At 37.6% G+C, this 24,664-nt stretch overlaps 1 protein-coding gene across 2 annotated transcripts; it reads left to right on the forward strand.

Moving 5' to 3' along the window:
* Positions 1–2,857: 2,857 nt before the first annotated feature.
* LOC143705935 (protein NLRC3-like) lies at positions 2,858–20,467 on the forward strand. 2 transcript variants are annotated; one of them, XM_077197533.1, is made up of 7 exons: positions 2,858–2,952; positions 8,131–8,305; positions 8,412–10,355; positions 10,466–10,639; positions 13,176–13,349; positions 17,996–18,042; positions 18,127–20,467. In XM_077197533.1, the coding sequence occupies exons 2-7, from the start codon at positions 8,166–8,168 to the stop codon at positions 18,669–18,671; spliced, it is 3,024 nt and encodes a 1,007-aa protein (XP_077053648.1). In that variant the 5' UTR covers positions 2,858–2,952; positions 8,131–8,165; the 3' UTR covers positions 18,672–20,467. The 2 variants fall into 2 exon arrangements, with proteins under 2 accessions (XP_077053648.1, XP_077053649.1); XM_077197534.1 differs by lacking the exon at positions 8,412–10,355 and having other exon boundaries at positions 2,881–2,952.
* The last annotated feature ends 4,197 nt before the right edge of the window (positions 20,468–24,664 follow it).

Below are 24,664 nucleotides of genomic sequence, written 5' to 3' on the forward strand. Positions count from 1 at the left end.
CTCCTCAAAAGAGTCCATTTGCAAGCAGCGGAAAGACAGATTATGTGAAACACACACACAGTTAACCTGCGTTGTTTACTCAGCTATGAATAATATCACCAAATTAATAAAAAAACACAATATATTGACCCACGTCGTGTTTTCTATCATGCGCCGTGCATGTTTGCAATGACGTAAGATGCACGCAAATGCACCAGAGTTCGATAGAATCAAGTTGAGTGTGAAACCAGACCAACGCTGCGGGGGGCGCTGGGAACAATCGCGCCCGGGTTCGGACTGCAGCAAACGAGCCCTGTGTAAATGCCCCCTTAGTTTTCATTGACGATGAAGGATCACTTAAAGCAGGCTATTCCCTGAGGAAACATTTTTTGTTATGCTGGTTGAAAGTCTCCTCATATCCTGATAACCATCACTCTGTTAAGCGGTCTAATTTTTTTATTTTTTATAAATATATGTCCTCTGTGGAAGCATAAAATGTTTGTTCGATCGTTGCGTTCGGTCCGAACGGTCATATAGCATGTGTTCCCTGTCGGTCAATGTGTGTTCGCATACCACCGCACAGGCTGTTCACGCAGAATTAAGTCATCAGCGCGTTTACATACGCTGTGCAGAAAGAGCGAGAATGACAGGCAAACAGCAACAACCTAACTTTCCTTCTGAACCAACAAGAAGTGGCACTGACAAAGGATCTCAGTCTATCTATCTTCAACAGAGCCAAGCAGGCTCTCATCGTGGAAACCCTGCCATTACCCTGTATTAATACACACTGACAGTTTTGTAGTACTGTTACCAACTGTACTGTAAAATATTCTCAGTGATGAATTACACATGATGTAGGGCCTATTGCAGTAACGTTGTCTTTGGTCTTCTTGGCTGTGCGCGTTCATGCTTTCAAGAGGCGTTGCTTTGGACGGCGATTTGCAGGCAGGGTGGGACGTACGCTTTTAGTGCTATCAGGCTAAAGTTAGCATTTTCCCAGATGTCCTACAACACATTTAAGTAGATTTATAAATATATAAGACAGTATAACAGTAACTCAAGTATCACTTTGGCTAACCTAGTTAAAAATAAATATACTAACATGTACTTGAATTTTTTTTAGGCTAAGTATGCTACAAATACATTTACATATTTATGTAGGGTTGCCAACCGTCCCTTAAAATACGGAATTGTCCCGTATTTGTGAAATAAACAGCACGTCCCGTTTTGAATCAATACGGGACGCGGTTTGTCCCGTATTCCCGATAGTGTTGCCACCCGTCCCGGTTTTTCCTGGATTGTTCTTTTTTTTAACAACCTGTCCCGGGAAATGTATACACTTTATACACTACGATGAATAACTATGTTCAAAACAGCGCACACGGCAGAGAGGTAGAGAGCGCGAGACCTTGCGTGTTGTGCCACCCACCCCAACCCCCCCCGTTGACCGAGCAACTCCACATGCCTTAAGCCAATAACCCATCAATCACCCCTTGGGTCTGGATCTCCTCGCCCCCTGTATCTCATGTTCTGCAGTGAGGACCATCTTTTTAAATTGAGTTTTTGTTTTTAGTGTGTGTTCAGTTACTTCACGTTTCACTGAATGTGAGAAATATGTTCATGTTGTTATGAGCAGAGAGATGGAGGACCAAAAGGCGAGATTCACCATAATACTGTCTTTAATGAAAATGAGGAGAGAATCACTGAATCAAAAAGGAACATAAATCTTCTTAGGATTCTCAGAAAACAGTCAAAACAGAAAACTTGGCTGGTAGAAAATAGAACATAAACTGCGAGTAGATTGTCACAGCATCTCCGGATGCGCAGCAACGCGTTAGGCGAAGTTGAGGTCCCAGAGGAGACTGCAGAGGGAGAATAGACCCGCCGAGAGCGAGGGTACCGTCGACTGGATACCACGTCTGGTCAGGAACTCAGCGTCTGAATTGGCAGGGCAGAGTGCAGTGAGCGTGTAAGAGAACAGATAAATATACCGGCTCGAGGAGAGGCTTCCACACGAATCTCACAGGATACGACAAGACAAGACACGACTCGAACAGAGAGGTAAGAGGAATGTACTCTGCATGAAAAGCTTACAATAAACTGACAAAGAGACAGACAAAGAGAGGGTTAGAAATAGTAAGAGGCATTAGGGGAAAGGAGGAACAGGTGAGGAGAGATTAAGGTAAACGGGAACAGCTGAACCTGATGAGACTAAAGTGATAGTGTAGAGAAAGAGGTGTAATTTGACCACAAGAGGGAGACAGAGAAGGGAGGAACCTGGATCATGACACATGTACAGTAGAATCAGCAGCAACTCATCTGAGAATGTGATGATGACGTGCGACACTAGAGGGAGATGTTCACAATAAACATGATATCAAATATTGAACACAATACTCAGTCATAGTCATTCTCGTGTATGTCAAATAAACATATAAGAGATGTGTGATAAAAGCTGTACATGCATTCTTACCTTTAGATTTCTCTCACTCTAATAAATCAAAGGATAACTAACAGTTATCAGAAATACAACTATATTAGTGGTTTGGCGATTTTAGGGATGTTAATCTCTAGCCATATTCTCAATATTCATTCATATATTACTGTCTATGTACATCAGTGCAGTTCTGATGGCATTAAAACAAAATAAGTGAAGCACACATAATCCTACATCTCTAAATGGAAGGTAATTTATTAAATCAATTCATACTAAACTTATTCATACTAAACTTAAACATACATTAAACTCAATGTTTGTGAGTGTGAGTGTGTTTGTGTTTGAGTGTGTGTGTGAGACTGTAAGTGAATGTGAGTGTAGTAAATAAAAGTGTTTCCGAAATATTTGTGTGAGTTCTAAAGCCTTGATTCTGGGTAAAGCAGGTGGAACCGGAAGAACAGGTCAAACGAAAGCAAGCAGCACACAGACGTAGTTTGACAGGGAAGTTGGCTGTAACAGCGGGAGAATTCTTGGACGTAAGTACATATATAACAACTAGAAATGTTTTGTTTGGATTATAAATTCATGGTTATTGTAATTTATGGTTTTACAGTTTTGTTTTTCGATTGAAACTGTCTTGGCAAGCGCGAAGGGCATTGTTGTTGTTGTTACGACATAGTGGAAAATAAACCTGGATGTATGCCATCTAATGCTGCGTTCCAGGCAGGTTTTTGAGCACGTAAATCACGACTTCAAACCACGACTCACGACTTTGTAGCGTTCCAGGCCGGTCACGCCAAACTACCTGAGCGCAATATACATATTTATTGTTTCAGAGACACATAACATTGTAATACATAATCGTGTGTGTATTATTATCATTATTATATCATTATTAATTTGACTGAAACGTTATATTGTCCTAAATTGTATTCTCACCTTGTACCGCCTGCGGAAACACTGCATCCGTAGGGGCTGCTATTGTTGTTTTGTATGATTTCGAGCTATGTGACGTCAGAGCTTGTAACTGGGAGTACATCGATCTAGAACGAGTTCACGGTTGGGAAGTCACGGGTTTGCCGTTCCATTGCACTTTCACGGGTATAAGTTTGGAATAACACGGGTTACAAGTTGCCTGGAACGCGGCATAAGAGACTGAAAAAAAAATCCCACAATTAAGGGTTTATAAACTGGGGACATGCACGTGCACGCAAATAATTTTACCTGGCTTTCCAGCAGCAGCGACAGATTCGTCAAATGCTATTTTCCTCGGAACACTAATGAACAAAAATGTTTTTCACACTATTTGTAAATGTTAGTATCATCATCATTAGTCTCGCAAGCCACTGTAAACTGATTATGATACTATAAATAGATGTGAACGCATTAAATAAATGTGCTTTGTTTTGTTTCTTTGTAGCACTACAGTATAGGCAGTTTTATGGCTATATTTAAATATATAAAAGCTAAATTTATGGTTTATTTATGTTTTGAGGTTATAAACTTATAAAGTGATATGTCTTTGTTATTATCTTTTTACAGTATTTATCTTTAGTTATGAAAATGTATAAATGCATCATCCTATACATTTTCAATAGTTAAAGACCTATGACATGTCACTTTAATGAGCCACCTTATAAAAGATAGTATGCCAGTGTCACATGACATGAATAACTCCAATTATTGTAATTATGGGTAAATGCCTTCCTATGTTCAGTTCAATTATACACATTCAAGGGTCTGGCTTCGAATTCAGCACTACCCATCACACATTTTCCTACAACTACTGTTGAAAACGCAGCTGGTCTGAAGAGAGACCAGCGTATGGTATGGGAAATAAATGCCGGGAGACAAAAATTTAGAAGGTTAATTGAATTGAAAGTATTCTCATATTAAAATCACAGACACTAAGAATAATTTGCAATATACTGTATGTTATTACTTCATAAGCAGATGTATAAGCAAATGTAAAATCAGTTGATGTAATTTTTAATATTCTGACAGATTACAGTATTAGATACTTTCAGAATTGTTCCAAACATAGAGTCCTGTTCTGCTGTTATATGAATGATGTGGAGAAATAAAACCTATTACTTATAACAATCCGTAAAAAAAAAAAACTTAATTCCTAATAAAGTGTCAAATGGTGATTTCAGATCAGACATAAATTCAATTCATGTTTATTTGTATAGTGCTTTAACAATACAAATCATTTCAAAGCAGTTTTAAAGAAAATGCATGAGTCCATATTACAATTTAGAGTGATCTTTTATGAGTATTTTAGAAATGTAAATATACAAAGTCAAAGTTAGCTTAAAATGTATTAATTTAAGCGTAAAATCACTTTAGAAAAAAATTCAAACCAACCTATACAGGCCCTTCTCAAAAAATTAGCATATTGTGATAGTTAATTATTTTCCATAATGAAATTATAAAAATTAAACTTTCATATATTTTAGATTCATTGCACACCAACTGAAATATTTCAGGTCTTTTATTGTTTTAATACTGATGATTTTGGCATACAGATCTTGAAAACCCAAAATAACTATCTTAAAAAATTTGCATATTTCATCCGACCAATAAAAGAAGTGTATTAATACAAAAAAAGTCAACCTTCAAATAATTATCTTCATTTATGCACTCAATACTTGGTCGGGAATCCTTTTGCAGAAATGACTGCTTCAATGCGGCGTGGCATGGAGGCAATCAGCCTGTGGTACTGCTGAGGTGTTATGGAGGCCCAGGATGCTTCGATAGCGGCCTTAAGCTCATCCAGAGTGTTGGGTCTTGCGTCTCTCAACTTTCTCTTCACAATATCCAACAGATTCTCTAATGGGGTTCAGGTCAGGAGAGTTCGCAGGCCAATTGAGCACAGTAATACCATGGTCAGTAAACCATTTACCAGTGGTTTTGGCACTGTGAGCAGGTGCCAGGTCGTGCTGAAAAATGAAATCTTCATCTCCATAAAGCTTTTCAGCAGATGGAAGCATGAAGTGCTCCTAAATCTCCTGATAGCTAGCTGCATTGACCCTGCCCTTGATAAAACACAGTGGACCAACACCAGCAGCTGACATGGCACCCCAGACCATCACTGACTGTGGGTACTTGACAATGGACTTCAGGCATTTTGGCATTTCCTTCTCCCCAGTCTTCCTCCAGACTCTGGCACCTTGATTTCCGAATGACATGCAAAATTTGCTTTCATCCGAAAAAAGTACTTTGGACCACTGAGCAACAGTCCAGTGCTGCTTCTCTGTAGCCCAGGTCAGGCGCTTCTGCCACTGTTTCTGGTTCAAAAGTGGCTTGACCTGGGGAATGCGGCACCTGTAGCCCATTTCCTGCACACGCCTGTGCACGGTGGCTCTGGATGTTTCTACTCCAGACTCAGTCCACTGCTTCTGCAGGTCCCCCAAGGTCTGGAATCGGTCCTTCTCCACAATCTTCCTCAGGGTCCGGTCACCTCTTCTCGTTGTGCAGCGTTTTTTGCCACACTTTTTCCTTCCCACAGACTTCCCACTGAGGTGCCTTGATACAGCACTCTGGGAACAGCCTATTTGTTCAGAAATTTCTTTCTGTGTCTTACCCTCTTGCTTGAGGGTGTCAATGATGGCCTTCTGGACAGTAGTCTTACCCATGATTGCGGTTTTGAGTAATGAAACAGGCTGGGAGTTTTTAAAAGCCTCAGGACTCTTTTGCAGGTGTTTAGAGTTAATTAGTTGATTCAGATGATTAGGTTAATAGCTCGTTTAGAGACCCTTTTCGTGATATGCAAATTTTTTGAGATAGGAATTTTGGGTTTTCATGAGCTGTATGCCAAAATCATCAGTATTAAAACAATAAAAGACCTGAAATATTTCAGTTGTTGTGCAATGAATCTAAAATATATGAAAGTTTAATATGTTTTATTAACATTACATTATGGAAAATAAAGAACTTTATCACAATATGCTAATTTTTTGAGAAGGACCTGTATTTATATGTGGTTTATCTAAAATCGAATAAGAAATAAATGGAGATGGTTAGTAACGAAGTACATTTACTTTTAATACAATGCATGTTAAGAGATGCGTAGTTTATTCTAAGCGCGCCGTCTCATTCACAAATGAATCATTCTTTTGAGTCGATTCTGTTTAAAGACTTGATCAAACAAGTTGGTCAAACTGTCTGAATTGGTTCGCGAATCGGTTGGAATTATTTGTTTAGTTTCCTGCACGCACTGAATCATCTGAAGCGATTTCACACTCGGAGTCGTAACCGGAAATTTAAGAACGTGAAGACCGTTGGAATGGCCGTGGACCTACAATCAAGTGAAAGCAAAACTAACACCTTTGCTTAGGCACAGTTAACCAGTTTACCAGCACAGAAATGCATTTGATAACATTTTGGAGAACAGACAGTAGAAGATCCAGCAATGCATATGTGATCATTGATTGTGTTCATATGTTCAGTAGCATTGAGTGCGAGCACGTGAAGAGTTTTCACTTTCTTCTCTGTGTCCGTGGTTCCCTTCACCTACCTTTGAATGTAAAACTCTGCAGGTTCACTTTATTTTGACTTGAGTACAGTTTTTGGATACTCTACCCACCTAATAATAAACAATATATCAAGAATTGTTAAAGGAAGTAAAGGATGTTGCAATCTGTGTTTGTTTTAGCAACTGGTTAATTTGAACTAAACCAAGATGTATTGTATTTTGTGATTAATTACAGTACACTGCAAACACATATCTGCCTATGATACATTAGTGATGCAAAGAAAAAACAATTTTACTTAAATTATGTATGAGCAAAAATTATTGAATATTTTCAACTATTGACAAGTTTTAATTATTCAACTACTGGACCAAAAATGCATGACTTCAGATATCAGCCATATTTTTTAACTAATGAGTAGGTAATACAAAAGAAATTATCCTGACATTGTTAAATATTTGGTGGAAATATCTCCATAATGCTCTTTTCTTCTAGTAAGGTATTAGTAAGGTAAGGTAATAGTAAGGTATTATGATGCTGTAAAGTCATTTTGGTAACATTTTATTTTGATGGTCCCCCAACAGACTTTCATCTGACTAAAAGGCTACATTCAGACAGCAGGATAAGTTGTCCAAATCCAATTTCTTTGCTCGAATGAGACTCATATCCGTTTTTTCCCCCATAACAACGTAAACAGCACAATCTATACAAGCAAATGTTGAGGAAAAACTAGAAAAACTTTGCTCTTTTTCTCCTTGTGTTCATCTTCCTCCTGTGACATCAGCTTGTAAACATGGAGTTTACTGAAGTCAGCTTTTACACATTCATTTATATCCATATGACAGTGTGCTGTGCACCATCTTGTTATTGTTCGTTCGCACATATTCCATAAAAGCATCGTAAGCCTAAATAAGTTGTAAAACCAATACCACAGATGGTCTCTACGATAAACTTAGCTTACAATACTTTTGAGAAACGCAGCCCAGGACTGTGATCAGTTCACACTAAAATCTTATATTGGTCAGATTTATTAATGTGAACAGCCAAATAAAAAATATATGATCTGAGAAATGAATCATAATTGAGCACTAAGGCTTGCACTTGTACATGTCAACTTTTTTCTACTAACATGTAGGTGTAACGTTACTTAGTCAACAGAATGGCTAAAGGCACCCATCAAAAAAAATGTAAAAAATGTAACTGCCATTGAGTGATGTTAGGTGATAAATGTGTTTGCAGGAGTAATTTTACAAGAAAAGCAGTACTGCCTCAAAATGAGTCTCCATAAGGAAAGAGAGGAGAAGAGAACACAGGGAACAGAATCTGTAGAACCCAGCTGTGTGTCTATGAAAAGTAACCGATCTATAACTCAGCCCCCTGAAGTCAGTGATGGAGCAGTGACATCTGACTTAAGGTGAGTTACTTGATACAAGCAATAGACTTAAAAATAACTTAAGCAGAAACCAAGACACAAGAAATATAGTTTGATTTTTTTTTCTGTATATGCCGATTATAAATAGGAGTATAAGAACAGCGTCACCAGAACCCAGCTGTGTGTCTATAAAGAGTGAGAGATCCATTACTCAAACTCCTGATTTTAGTAATGGAGCAGTGACTTCTGAACTTAGGCAGCACAATGCAGAAGCACCCCCGCTGCAGGAGACTGCAAATTTACAGAAACCAGTGAGTGATAAACTACAAAGATTCAAAGACCGGCTCAAAACCAGCATGAAAAACAAGTATGAGAGATTATTTGAGGGAAACAAACTCCAAGAGCAGGAAACCCTCCTGAACAGGATCTACACACCTCTCTACATCATAAAGGGAGAGAGTGAAGGCGTTAATGAAGAACATGAGGTTTTACAGATGGAGAAAACAGCCAGAACACAACACTCACATGACACTCCAATCTCCTGCAATGACATCTTTAAAGCCTCTCCTGAACCAGGACGCGAGGAGAGAGAGCAGATCAAGACTGTTCTTACTAAAGGCATCGCTGGAATCGGAAAAACCGTCTCTGTGCAGAAGTTCATTCTGGACTGGGCCGAGGGGAAAGCCAATCAGGATGTAGATTTCATGTTTGTGCTTCCATTTCGAGAGCTGAACTTGATTCGAGATCATCAGTACAGTCTTCCCAGACTTTTGCTAGACTTTCATCCTGAACTTCAAGATCTGGACTCAAAGATTTATGAGGAGTGTAAAGTTGTGTTCATCTTGGATGGTCTGGATGAAAGCAGAATGACACTGATGTTTTCAGACGCTCAGGAAGTTTCTGATGTGACTGAGACTTCATCAGTGGGTGTGTTGATGTCAAACCTCATGAAAGGAGAGCTGCTTCCCTCTGCTCTCATCTGGATCACCTCCAGACCAGCAGCAGCCAATCAGATCCCCTTAAAATACATCAACCGCCTGACAGAAATTCAGGGATTCAATGACCCTCAGAAGGAGGAATATTTCAGGAAGAGAATCAGTGACGAGCATCAAGCCAGCAGAATCATCTCACACATCAGAAGAGCAAGAAGCCTCCACATCATGTGCCACATACCCGTCTTCTGCTGGATCTCATCCACTGTGCTTCAAAAGCTTCTTAAAGAAGATCTGAGTGCAGAAATCCCTCAAACTCTGACTGAAATGTACATCCTCTTCCTGCTGATTCAAATCAACATGAGGAATCAGAAGTATGAAGAGAGAGATCCAGAGAAACTCCTGCAGTCCAACAGAGAAGTGATTGTGAAACTTGCTGAAGTGGCTTTCAAACAGCTGATGAAGGGCAATGTGATGTTCTATGAGGAGGACCTGTATGAGAGTGGCATAGACGTCACTGGTGCCTCAGTGTATTCTGGGATTTGCACTGAGATCTTCAAGGAGGAATCAATGATTCATCAGAGGAAAGTCTACAGCTTCATTCATCTGAGCGTTCAGGAGTTTCTTGCTGCTTTCCATGTGTTTTACTGCTATTTAAGAAGCACAGTGGAGACCCTTAAAGTTTTTGATTCGATGCATAATTTGCTTAGAGGAGCAGTAGATAAAGCTCTTGAGAGTAAGAATGGACACCTGGATCTGTTCCTGCGGTTCCTGCTGGGCGTCTCACTGGAGTCCAATCAGAGACTCTTACAGGATCTACTGATGCACACAGAGAACAGCTCAGAAAGCATCAGGAGAACCACACAGTACATTAAAGAGAAGATCAAAGATGGACATGGACTCTCCGCTGAAAGATCCATTAATCTCTTCCTCTGTCTGTTGGAAGTCAAGGATCAGACTCTGTCCAGAGAGATACAAGTGTTTGTGAAATCAGACAAACTCTCAGAGAAGAAACTCTCTCCTGCTCACTGCTCAACAATCGCCTACATGCTTCAAATGTCAGATGAGGTGCTGGATGAGCTGGAACTCAAGAAATACAACACATCAGATCAGGGTAGAAGAAGACTGATACCAGCCGTGATCAACTGCACAAAAGCACTGTGAGTGATTGGTACTTATAAACCTATGACCTCTTTACATTACTTGAAGGATGTGTATTTTCACAATTACAGATTTTGCACTCACAGTAAAAAATGTTACTCCTTTTCAGTCTTGCTGGCTGTAACCTCACTGCTCCGTGCTGTGAAATTCTGTCATCAACTCTAAAATCCTCAAACTCTGTCCTGAGAGAACTAGATCTGAGTAACAATGACCTGCAGGATTCAGGAGTGATGCTGCTCTCTGATGCACTGAAAAACCCAAACTGTCAGCTGGAGATACTCAGGTGTGTAGTAATAATACTTAGCCACGAGTAATCTCTGATAAGAGGCCATATACTTTGGATGCTATGTATGTTTTTAATTAGCAGATTACATTAAATAGCTTTTGATAAGAAGAGTAGCTCACTTCACCATTGCCCTTGTGGGATGGCTTTGATTCAGCGCAGGCACGAGGCCACCGGTAAACAAAGCCATATAGATTTAGATCTACCATTGATCAGGCATGTGATTGGCTAAGGACAAAAAAGCAGGAAAATATACCGAGGCCCCCCACCCCCCCCTGCCAGCAATGTTGCTGGGCAAGAAGCTGGCAAAAAGTTGCCCTTGTGTATCATCAGCTTTAAAGAGTGCTACTCTAGCTGTGTAGCCTAACCTTAAAGTTATTAGATTATTTTTAATGAATAAGAGACAGCAGTAAAGGTTGTCGACTATTTAAGACCTGGTGGTTAGGGCTGGGCGATATGGACCAAAAGTCATATCCCGATATATTTGGGCTGTATATTGATATACGATATATATCCCGATATTTTTTCCGCAAAGTGAGAGCAAATGTTCAGTCAAAGTCAAAGCCAAATATAGTCTTCACTGTATAAAGTATACATTGATTCTTATTAAAGCTACTATTAAAGTTCTCAGTCATGAGCAGCGAGTGAGTTCCTTTGTGTTTTGTTGTTTTATTAACATTAAATGGATAGTTCTCCCAAAAATTTTAATTGTCATCATTTACTCTCTCAAGTTGTTTTAAACCTGAATAAGTTTCTTTCTTCTGTTGAAATTATTTGGAAGAATGTGGGTAACCAAACAGTTGATGTACCCAAGTGATTTCCATAGTATATTTTTCCATATGGAAGTCAATGCGGGCCAGCAACTGTTTGGTTACCCACATTCTTCAAAATATCTTCTTTTGTGTTCAGCACAAGAAATAAATTAATACAGGTTTGGAACAACATTACAGGGAATAAATAATCTCATAATTTTTATTTTTGGCTGAACTATCCCTTTAAGGACAAGCGGCTGCATGTTTATTATTAGGGCTACTGTCTCTTTGAGACCTGTACTCGACGCGTCTAATCTACACGCATTTGACAAGCAGATTTCTCTCAGTTTTCTCGCTTTGATTTCAGTCTGACATAACCAACTTTCCTTATGTAAACCTTGTGTGTATTTGAGAGTATTAGCGAAATAAGACTCGAAGGATAACTTAGTCCAGTAACCAGGCGCTGTAGACAGGCTTTTAGTGCATGTGCGCGTCGGGTGTTCGCGCTCAGTAAAGCGCATCAGCAGGGAATGACCTGTTTAACCAGCAAGGATTTAAAGCACATACAAATAATGAACATTTCTGAACTCACTGAACTGATGTGTCCCGTTCCTCTGCGTTAACATTTGATGTGAGTATTTGTCACGTTGTACACTAATGCTGTTGAGACAGAGGCGCCAGAACTGCAACTGATAGAATGAACGATATACATATTTCTACAAAAGCAGTCAGCAGCTTGTTTGGAGCAAGGATCATAGCGCAAATTTGAACTATATCGATATGGTCTAATTCCATATCACATTTAAAAATATATCGATATATTTTTTGTATCGATATATCGCCCGGCCCTACTAGTGGCCTAACGGCGATGTTCTTGTCAACTGACAACGATACCCACTGTAGCGTGAGAGCGACTGAGGTACGAAATTGAGCAGGGGAACAAACTGAACGCAATTACCTCCTTGTTGATACTTGGAAAGGAAGGAAAAAATCTGTACGCACGTCATCCTGTTATGTCCTCATATCCTCCGGCAGCTCTTGACCCTTAAATTATTTATGGGGATTCATCCCAATAAATAATTGGCTTCATCACTCTCCTCTCCACCAGTAAGCTGGTGTGTGGTGGGCGTTCTGGCGACATATGGCTGCCGTTGCATCATCCAGGTGGATGCTGCACATTGGTGGTGGTTGAGGAGATTCCCTCTTCAATGTAAAGCGCTTTGAGTGTCGAGAAAAGCGCTATATAAATGAAATGAATTATTATTATTATTATTATTATTATTATTGTTATTATTATTATTATTTATTTAATGTTCAGTTATTATTTAATGCCATTTGCTGAATTAAAAGAAATTCCAAATGTTTCCATAATTTTGACAGATAAAAAAAAACAAGGTATCTGGTCTACTGTATTTCTCTTAGTTACAAACATTCCCACAGTAAATTATATCAGGGAGAAGTAGTGAAGAAAAGGTGAGAGATGATTTAAAGAGAGAAATGAGAGATTACAGGTATAGTCCAGTGGAATAAAACAAATGTGGAAACATATGAGAAATACAGCAGTTACATTGGTTACATGTACAAGTTACTATAACATTAAAGCATTGATTTTGCTTAAACATGAAAATTGTGCAATTTAATCATCCTCATGTTGTTTCAAGCATATGAGATTTGCTTTATTCTTTGGAACACAAAAGGAGAGAATTTGCGCAATGACTAAGTTGCTGTCAAGTACCAAAAAGGACAAAAAACAAGAATAGAATTCAGATCCCCTCTCTCTGTAGGTTGTCTGGCTGTATGGTGACAGAGGAAGGCTGTGGTTATGTGTCTTCAGCTCTGAGTTCAAACCCATCACACCTGAGAGAGCTGGATCTGAGCTACAATCACCCAGGAGATTCAGGAGTCAAGCTGCTCAACGACAAATTGATGGATAACAACTGCTCACTGCAGATACTCAAGTAAGTTAAGGACAATTATCCCTTTGATGTGTACAATCACACCGATGTGACTAGAACTTTCAAGTATATCATGTGATCAAATGCTAAATTCAAATCTGCTTTCTCACTTTGGCTGGCGCTGAGCTAGAATGGATGCATAAGGAAAGAATGGATGCCCTTATGTATCACAACGGTTTAGTGTTTTCAATTTTCAAATTTATAAAACATACTGATGTCTGTGGAAGCGGCAATAATAATCCTTTTCAAACATAATTTTATTCACATCAAGATTAGAGCCCGACCAATATAGATTTTTGGGGGCCGAAACAGATATTAGGGAGTAAAAAAAGTCTGATATCGATATATCGGCAAATATTATTTATGTGTACATTATAATACAGTAGCAATATTATTTTTGTGTATATTATAGGACAGAACCAGTCAAACGATTGGACACACTTTCCCATTCGTGTGTACAAACTTTTGACTGGTACTGTATATAGAATACAGTATACATAAACAGAATATATATATATTAGTGCTGTCAGTTAAAAGCGTTATTAACGCCGTTAACGCAAACCCATTTTAACGGCGTCAATTTGTTTGTTGCGAGATTAACGCTATTTTTGGCCTAGCAAACTTTTTTCACATGCTGTTGCAACAACTAGTAACGTTAGAAAAACTACAACATCACACCGGATAGCTAGACCGGAAACAAAACAACAGGCACGCCGCACACACTTGTTTGGGCTTGCGCGCCGGCCAAAGAGTAGTAGGCTAGCGTTACGTTTTGAGTGGATGGCGCGAGCGCGAGACGCTGATCTAGAGACGTGCACTCTCAACGCAATAGAGTGCGGCGCGGGACTAGATTTAAGTCCCGGGCGCGGGCGGTAATGCACTCACTCTGTGTGTACGGGTACGGGAGAATAAAACGATTCGCGGGACTCCCACAACTTAGAAATATCGATGAATAAAACATAAAAACTAATACATTTTTATTCATGTTGCAGTAAAGCAACATTAACAACTAAAACAAAATAGAAATGATTTACAGGCCAGAGTTTCTTTTTATAACATGTTTGCAGAGTTGAGCGATGTAGCCAATCACAGACATATGTGTTTATTTCTTGAACGCAATGACCAATCAGATGCATTTAAAATAGACTCCCTCACCGCTCAAAACTGACTTTTTGTTCAGTGCTGAATTCTCTATGCTGGCAAATCCTCTAATTATAACAAACAAAGTGTATACATTATGAAAGATTCATTGTGCAGTCAGCTTATTTGATAATAACAGAGTGTGAGATTGCGATGAACTGATGTCAGCTTTTTAGGAATTTTTAAGGGAGCACACTTTGTGCTCATTCAGTCATGCCAAACCATGCACGCAGCCTGCTAGCTTTTATGTTATAACAGTGGTTTGTGTGTTAATGCTTTAATAACAAATAATTTATCAGGATTATTTATGCTGATGTGTATGGTGCGACACGTAGGCGATATTTGGAGGTAGCCTACAAAAAAAAGTCTATTTGCGGGCTGGAGCAGGACAAAAATGTTGCGGGCGGGAGAAAGTAACATAGAAAGTAGTTGAGAACGTCAGTTATAACAACCCACGTATTAAAATAATGGTCGGGTTTAAATCGGGCTCGGGCTCATAATTACAGTTAATGTGTCAGCCGGGCTCGGACACAATGTGCACGGGCTCGGGTTGGGTCGGGCTTGATTTTTTTTGGGCCCGATCTAAGCTCTACAATGGATGACCTCAGACAGAAGCACATGGATACCACAGCTAAGAAAAAACTTACTGCCGGTCCACTTTTCCATGTTGATAAGAGCATTACAATTAGAAAAATAATTAGACTAATAGAAATCAAGGGACATTTAGAATAGATAAAAATGTGCGATTAATTGCGAGTTAACTATGGCATTAATGCGATTAATCGCGATTAAATATTTTAATCGTTTGACAGCACTATATATATATATATATATATATATATATATATATATATATATCAGAGCATGTGAGCGGAGCGGTGTGACGCTCAGCTCAATATTCCGCTCTATGCGCGTGTGCTCCACTCAGTTGCTCGCGTCCCAAGTGAACGCTCCACAGATGAATCGCTCACGCTCACCGGTAAAACAAATCCCGCTCAGATCCCGCTCAGACATAAAATGTCTCTGTAGGCTACTTGCTTTCTGTTTGTACTTTGTAATGAATATCTGGAATAAATGTATCATTTACAGTAGCTAGGATTGTAAATAGAAGTTATTTCGGGGTGATTCTGAATAAAAGTCTGTTCTTGTTATTCATTTAAATGCATTAAATGAACTTAATTAAAAAACATGTCTAGCCCTTTGGCAAACTTGGTTATTAAATGCAATAACTGAAAAGTTATATTTGATTTTTGTTATTTTATTTCCGTGAACATAACTGCAGTTGCAAAACAGGCATATTAAAACGCGCGCGCGCACGCACGCACGCACGCACACACACATAAACAAGATGCATGTTATGCATAAGGCTCGCAACTTCCTTAAAGCTACACTGTGTAACTTTTTTAGTTTATTCTTAGCTAAAAACACTAAGTTCTTTCAAAAATATATGTGCTCATTAATGTATATTTACTTCGTTCAAGTAATAAAGTATTCTCGTGAGTGTATAATATGCCATTGAAAATACATACGGGTGGGGGGTTCTAATGTCGGTCGCCATGTTGCCCCTCCATCTTGAAAGTACATTAGCCAAAGAGGGACATACGGTTAATTCAAGCTTCACCTTTCACTCATGGACGAGGTCGAACTGGAAGCCATGTTAATCTTGGACTACATTGGCCACCGTAGGAGTTAAAACGAAATCGGAATTGAGAGGAACATAAACTAATATTCACTGGATGGTCATATACCTTTTCACCGCTAGATGGGGGTAAAAATCACACAGTGTAGCTTTAAAACAATATTTGACCATAACCAACCCACTATTGCTTTAGCTTATTCACCGATTCTCGAACTACCAAATCACAATAGGGCATTCTGAGTAGAGCGAGCGGCACTGAGCGGACGGAGCGAGCGGAATCTCGCATTTTTTGCAATGATCACACAAATGTAATAGAATAAATATATCAAAAGTGTCACTGACAAAACCTTATCTTCTATTACCAGTGAAGGAAGCAAGTACTCAGATCTTTTACTATAGTAAAATTAATAATACCATAATTAAAACATGTTTAATTACATAAGTACAGTACTTTTACTTAAATAATAATTTAAATAAGTAGTCAGCAAAATGTACTAAACTTTTATGCAAAATGGCCCTATATAAAGTGTTATAATTGTATAAATTATTGGAATATTGCTTGATGTTGTAATATAGCGTTAAAGGCAGAATGGGCTTTAACACGGTCTCCACACCGGACGTGGATGTTGTTGCCGCTACACCTGGCATAAGATAAATAATCCAAGCACACAGTGGAAGTGATGGAAAAAAAATGAAAACTGTTTATTCAATTTTATTTTTGACAATAAACCCTGTTTCATGTCATACTTTCAACAGGCTTGTTTTGATCACTAAAATTTCACATTGGCACTTCCTCCTCCTCAATTAACTTGAAATCATCCATCACATTTAAGTTCAGCAGATGACTTAATTTGGGACCCTTCATTTTTTTAGGACTAAATGGACTTTGTTGCAATGCATAACAGAACTTAAGGGATATCAATTAATTAAGGAAAAACACTTCATGACAGCCTTAAGGTTCCTTAAGTGGACATCTAGTTTTTTTTCTTGCAACCCATATTTCACTAAGAGTACCCTTAACCTTATAACTATAGTTTTTATAACTTAGGGCTTTCATGCAACCGGGCACCGATTCTCAGCATTGCAGTGCAAACTAACATGGCACCGCCCGTCAGGCATTATAGATCAACTAACATGATCATTAGGTGTTTGAACAACAACACCAATTCCCTTACATGTATTTAAGAATCAGAATATCAGATATTTTGGGGGGAAAAAATGGAAAAATTAAACAAAACCGATACATAAGTTACACTTTACATAAGTTATATTGTGGCTGCATTGTCACATGACTGACAAGCTTGATGCATCACCATGGAAATAAACCTTAATGTTTGCAATGCTTGATCGGCCACCGATCGCTATCGGCTGATAATCACTTCTAAAGATTTGATCGCTGATCTCTCAATTTCCTGTTTTCATAAACCGGTCAGTCATTCTGACAATGTGTAAAGACGCGCTTGGCTGTGCTGTGCTTGTGCCTGGGTGGTGATGGCGCAGTGGATAAGACACATGCCTTTGGTGTGAGAGACCTGGGTTCGAATCCACTGTGAGACACCAATGTGTCCCTGAGCAAGACACTTAACCCCTAGTTGCTCCAGATTTGTGCGACCTCTGACATATAGCAATTGTAAGTCGCTTTGGATAAAAGTGTCAGATAAATGTAAATGTGCTTGTGCTGTTGTGCAACAAAATATATTGGTATCGGCAGATACTGCTTTCTGTGATTGACGATCAGTGAATGGTTCTTACTAGGACATTTGTACACACATGTGAAGCTAGAAAAACGCTATACACACAAATTTGACAACACTATATTTAACTGTTTAATGTACTAACGGTTCATTTTGTCTGTATGTTTGTGTTTTAGTTTGGATCACGGAAGCCCCTTCTGTATCAAACCAGCACTACGCAAATGTAGGTCCTTCCTCTGACACACTCTTGCACATGAAACAAATGTGATTAACTAATTATTTTTAATATCTGTCATCTTGTGTTCAGATGCCTGTGATTTAACACTGGATCCAAACACAGCAAACACTCAACTCATCCTGTCTGAAGAGAACAGAAAGGTCAAATATGTGGAAGAGCGTCAGCCGTACCCTGATCATCCAGAGAGATTTGCTGATATTCCTCAGGTTCTGTGTCGAGAGAGTCTGACTGGACGCTGTTACTGGGAGGCTGAATGGGGCCTTGGGGACGATGAACGGGGTTCATGGGCTCGTATAGCAGTGGCCTATAAAGGAATCAGCAGGATTGGAGGGACTATCTGTAAGTTTGGATACAATGACAAATCCTGGTGTATTTTCTGCAATAGTAAAGGATTCACTGTCTGGCACAATAATGTGAGCAATAACATAACCCATGTACCAAAATCTAAGAGAGTAGGAGTGTATCTGGACGTGTCGGCCGGCACTCTTTCCTTCTACAGCGTCTCTGACACACACACACTCACACACTTACACACATTCAACACCCTATTCACTGAACCACTCTATGCTGGATTTAAGGTTTTTGAGTCTGAACTGTGTCTGTGTCAGAATTAACAACAGAGACACCATTGACAACGCTTCTACCTCCATTATAATCTTGGTAAAATGGCTATAAGTTGGAAAGTTAGATGAAACTTGTGAAAATCACTATATACAGTAGATAATGTAAATATACTATTCAACTACATATTTAGCAAATGTTACATTGAGAAAAACATGCTGTAAAACATGAATGTGTTAAAGCATTAAACAGAGTTAATCATATGAAGACAAATGTGACGTCTTTATTGAGATGCGCTTAAAATACTGAACTTAGTTATCAATGAGTCATCAAAAAATATAGAATCTGAGTCATATTTCACTTTGTGAAGTTCCTCTGAATAGTCTCAGTCGAGGTGGTCAGGTGGTCGTTCTGGATTCTCTTGTTGACCGTGTTGGGGAAAGTTACTTTGAAAAGTAATGTTACTTTGAAAATGTTGCGTTGCTCCCTTAAAAAGTTAATAATTGTGTTACAAAATTACTTTTTTAAGAAAAGTAATGCATTGTTACATTTGTGTTACTTTTTCTCACCTGGGCTAGGCTTGTTTTTTTTTTTTATATAATTCTTTTTTATTTTGGGCAAATGTAAAGACCCTTTTACACCAAAATTGAAATAAGCCTCAAGCTGAAGGAAATGTAAATTCACACATGTAAAGTAGAGGGTACAGCTCAAACAAACCTTTCAGCTGCTGTTCTTGATTGCAGAAGAATATGATGCAGGAGAAAAAAAGTTTAACACTTCAATAAAAACAAAAATTCTTTTTTGCTTATGGTTTAACTGAATCATCAAAGGTTAGCAGTAAGTACATTGGTCAAGAAATTTAAATTAAATGCATACTAATATTTGTTTTATTTGACATTTAATCATTGGAGGTTTGCATAGTATTCTGATTTTGCATTTCACTTTTGATTTTATTCATTTTGAGGAATACTGAATCTTTTTTTGTGCAAGTGAGATTAGTATATGCATGCTCACATTTAGTCTTAACACGTCTTCTCAACACAAAAGAAGAGAGCTGTCAGTCAGTAAATGGTAAAACAAAGTTACTTATTTGAAAAAGTAACTAAGATATTTTGTTGTAAATGTAAAAATAATGCATTACTGTACTAGTTACTTTTAAAAGTAATCTGATTACGCAACTCAAGTTAACTTGTAATGCTTTGTTATTTTACATACAGTTTTAGATGTGCAGTTTGTTTCGTTTTATGTTCCTGTTGTTTTTATTTGTGAGTCTTTTATTTATTCATTTTGGCATTGAATAACTTTGTTCACTAGGTCGGGATGGAGATATTGATGTGAAGTGTAAATCCAAAGAAACCTTTTGGACTTTTACTTTAAATACATTGTTTCCCAAAGATCTGAATCAGGAAATAGATTATAATATGTTTTATTGGTCTTTTGCCTTCTTTTCTCTTCCTCCTCTATTTTCCTCCCTCCCATTTTCTCCCATTTTCTTTCTCCTTGCTTTCTCCCCAAATCTTGTTAGGTAACCACTCCCACAGTTAGTAGAGTAGTACACCTGTTGCTGATTGCTAGAGTGTGTAAAGTAATATGTGATATTGTTGTTCTTGATATCTGATGATGGTCTTGACAATGGCCGAAACGTCACGTTTTTTTAATCAATAAAGTTGGATTTCTTCAAGAGTGAGTGTTGCACATTTACATGAATTTGGGATTTTTGGTTACACCACCACTTTTGTTGGTAAAGCATCCCTTTTAAGCATTTTTTGTATACCCTTTTCTTTTTATTGAAATGTGGCATTGAATACACTGTTGGCCTATTCTCAGAATAAAAAAGTAACAAATCTCACTGTATGATGTTTATTTACTGTAAATTGCTCTGTAAGAAATGCTTAAATGGTGTGGAAATCGATTAGCGGTTACAGACACTGACTAGGACTGGAACTTTCTGTATATGACTAGCTTTCGTCTCTTGACTGTCAGAGAGGAGAAGAATTACTTTATAAGACACGGAAATACAGAACGGTGTTTTGTGATCTGTGCTACAGCTTTTTAGTGTTGATCTCAGTTTATGAAATCAGAAAAGATCTCTTGAAGATTCAGAGGAGTTATAAAACGTAACAGGAGGGCGGTGGAACCATATTATCATGAGAACTGGTTTGTGGAATGCGAATGTAAAAGCAATAAACCGGTTCCTCTAGATGCCTATGTTTACTGTTAAAGATTCGGCCTGTTTATTTTTACTAGAAATGTTCTTACAAGAAGGTCAAGTGTTTACCTATTGAAATGATCAGTCTAAAACAACACAGTCTTGTTTCTACTGTCAGTTTAATCATTGATTTAATAACTGTAGTAGATAGAATGCAGGTTAATGCATTTGCTTATTAAATGAATAAATAACTGACAACAATATGAATGTCAACGTTAGAGATAAGAGGTCATAACACTGTTTTAGCACACAGAAGCATTTACATTTACTCAATTGGGATTAGACGATGTGATGATCATTTATTGCACAATGACATTTCTATTGTGCTTTTGCACATACCATTCATTTCTTTTTAACCCTAAAACATGCAACGTGTCTCACGAGATACATAGTTTTTATTGTCTTTTTTGGGGCATAAGAACGATTTTTTCATCAAATTCTTTTATCACTTATGACAGCCTGGTCTGTCTTGAGTATGCTGGTCACATGATTTGCTTCAAATTTTTTGTGATCAATTAGTCAGCCTGACCTAAATCCAACATGGCTGCCAGTGGTGCAGAACATTCAGATTTTGAGATAAGTAAATATATATTCAACTTACTTTTCTTCTGAAAAAAAAGAATACAGCTAACATTAATTGTGAACATTGTCTTAAGGTGCTGAAGGAGAAAATTAAGTAATATGTTGTTCATGTTGTTATTTAGCACGTTTTGAAATGTATGTGTCTCCTGAGACACGTTGCCTGTTTAGGGTATAAAAAGGGGATTAAACTAGCTCTATTTAAAATGCACTATTCAAACTTAAATGATTGTAATTCAAGAATGCTTTGGAATATAGACCTAAGTTTGGTCTTGTTTTAAAGAAAACAGTCAGCAGATTATTGCTGAAGTGAAAGCACTTCAAAAAATGAAAGTATGAAAAAGTTAAGGAAGTTTAAAACTTACATTAAATCAAATATACTGTACTTAATATTTATTCTTTTTTATAAAATATATATTTTACAAAATATAAAATCAAAGCCATATATCTAACCAAGTTGTGTTCCAAATTTGAAGTTGATATCACAAAAATTGAAGTTCCCATGAGATTTTGTTTAGGCATAATACCAAAAATGGCCACCGGGTGACTTACATTCCATTGAATTTAATTGTATGCATTCTGCCATAACAAATTAATAAATTTCTGTCCAAATATCACTTCTGTCACAAAATATGGAACCTTGAGACTCAGACCTTTCTGACAATATGTGTTTTGTCAAGATTAGAAAAGGTTTTGATCATAAATTATGAAACATGACGATGCCCAAAAGGGGAGGAGCCCATTAAAAGAATTTAGAGTACCGTTTCTATGGTAACACAACGTCCAATTTCAAAACCGGTTTCACGGGCTGAATCTTTAGTTTGTAAGCTTTCGAATGATATATAATTTGTCAACATTAGATCAGGTGAAGTATGAGATATAATTGTTTTAAACATACAGTGGCAGTAACAGTTAACAGATTAATGACTTGGTCCTTTTTTTATACCCTAATCAGGCAACGTATCTCAGGAGACACAACTCATAAAATCCAAAATATATCAAATTTTTAAAAAAATATTTTGGATATGTTTTATTTAAGTCCAGATGATATAAAAAAATGAAATGAAATTATTTTTTGCTTAGCATTTTCCACTCTTGCCTGTTTAAGGGTTAATGACACTCCTTATGTTGGCTTTTCAATGAAACAGGAACAGAACCATAAACTGGAACTGACAGTAAAACACACAGAAGTATCTTTCAAACAGTTACAGACACGGACAATGCTATTATCAATATATTTCAAGGTAAGTTTCAAGGTTATTCTTTTCCAGCTACAGTTATATGGATATGATTCAGACAAGGTTTCAACATATGTTCATTTTACATAATTTTAAAAATGAAATTAATATCTTAATTAAAAATCTTGATATTTTGTATTCTAACATAATACATAGACGAAGATGTTTCCAGTTGATCACATGATGTTTTAAATTGCATGTGATGTCATACTTAATTGTTTCACTGTAATGTTTATTTCAATGAGGTTTTTAAAAAGTTATTTGAAGACATTTAAAGTGATATTTCTGAGTTCTGAATGATACTATAAATTCAGCGCTGTTGTGCATTTATGAGTAAATGGACATATAGTATGTTTTCCATTTTTCATTGTTGATTCAGGTTTAGTCCAGATGTTGACTGAGAGTAGAGATTTGGTCTATGTAAATACCTGTTACAGTTTATGCAAGGATGTTGCATTTTTTCAAAGCGGTGGTTTTTATAATTTTTAACATCAATGACACGAAATTGAGGGACAGCTATTCCCTGTAAATAATTTGTAATATTTAGTTGAAATTTTTTAGTTTTTTAAGTAGTCCACTTAATAACTATACTACTTTCCTTTGTATTATGACATTTAAAGGGGGAGAAAAATATATTTTTTAACTCAAAATATGTCACTAAACCACGACTCCTAACCAGAGGGACAAGCCAATTTCATGGTACTGACCGTGTTCTACAATATATATAAAAATGGTTTGCAATATAACTGCAATTATTAACAATAAAACACTTAAATCAAAACAAAAAATATATATTATGTGCCATTATCTGACACTTTTAAGTGTTTTTCCTCGTGGTTAAGGCCGGGACAGGAAAGCCACCATTTTCGTAGAATGACCTGTGAATTACAGTGCGCAAACCAAAAGTAATCCTACCCACTGGATGAAGAAGGGTTGGCTCTCCACAGAACATAAAATATAATAATGTTCGCATTTATGAGGAAAAAACAATGTTACTGACGTTACCGCTCAGAAAGTGGCACTATAAGACTGCTTTAAAACTTTCACAGAGACCTCAAACAGAAGCACAAAGCCTTTCTTTAAAGTGAATGGAATTTTGTTTTGTATTAATTGTATCTTACTTTTAATCAATGTTTCATCAACCAATTGCCTGGATTTAATAAATAAGAAGTAAATGTAGCAGACAATATCATGACATGGAGGCGCCGGCGCGTGAACTGGAGCTCGTCTTATAAATGAAAAGAACCGAAACTTAGCGTAGCTATAGGGTAGCCTACTTGCCTCACAGACATGTCTACTTTTAAACAGAAAAATTCAAAACAAAAGAAAACAGACTGATCTCTGCTTATGTAATCCGTATGAAATGTGCACTTCTCTCTGGTGCGTTCAGGCTACTGCGATGATTGCGAGTCAGCATCGTCAACTTAATCTTTGCAGCCGACACTGACAAAGAAAACACTTGTTTATTAATAAACAATTAAAATATCTCCTAACTATATTAAACATATTCATAGTGTTACATGAACACGTCACCATCGCATCACCGCACCGGTGACCGCAACATACCCTTATATCCTTTGTCCTTTTTTAGCAAATTATAATTTGTGCAATAAAGACATGGGCAAGGGAGACATGGGCCTAACACATTCAGCCAGTTGGAACAGAAAAACACACCAGAATAGGCCTGTTTAGTAAGCAGGATTTGATGGCCGCATTCCTACACTTATAAAATGCAATTCAATGTGGAAGTAATCCAAGTATTCAGAATACGTTAATCAGATTGAGTAATGTAACGGAATACATTACAAATTAAATGTTTTGGGCATGTATTCTGTATTCTGTAACGAAATACGTTTTGATAGTATCTTTCCCAACACTGGTAACAGCGAGCAGAACCAGCAGGACATGTTCAGGATCTATTTCTGCACTGAGGACAGTCAAAGTGTTCAGATGGTCTGGACTGATCTTCTTCTTGGGTCAAAGGTTAATTGGAGGATGGGCTGTTTTGAACAGCACATTG

Source organism: Siphateles boraxobius, unplaced genomic scaffold, assembly GCF_051911475.1.
Source record: "Siphateles boraxobius isolate OS27281-9 unplaced genomic scaffold, OSU_SipBor_1 111, whole genome shotgun sequence".
NCBI classification, from domain to species: domain Eukaryota; kingdom Metazoa; phylum Chordata; class Actinopteri; order Cypriniformes; family Leuciscidae; genus Siphateles; species Siphateles boraxobius.

What these genes read in the sequence shown, in the direction of transcription:
- LOC143705935 (XM_077197533.1), top strand. Translation starts at nt 8,166, where the DNA reads ATGAGTCTCCATAAGGAAAGAGAGGAGAAGAGAACACAGGGAACAGAA. An exon ending in GCAGTGACATCTGACTTAAG is followed by an intron (nt 8,306 to 8,411) that starts GTGAGTTACTTG and finishes GATTATAAATAG; the next exon opens with GAGTATAAGAACAGCGTCAC. An exon ending in CAAACCAGCACTACGCAAAT is followed by an intron (nt 18,043 to 18,126) that starts GTAGGTCCTTCC and finishes TCTTGTGTTCAG; the next exon opens with ATGCCTGTGATTTAACACTG.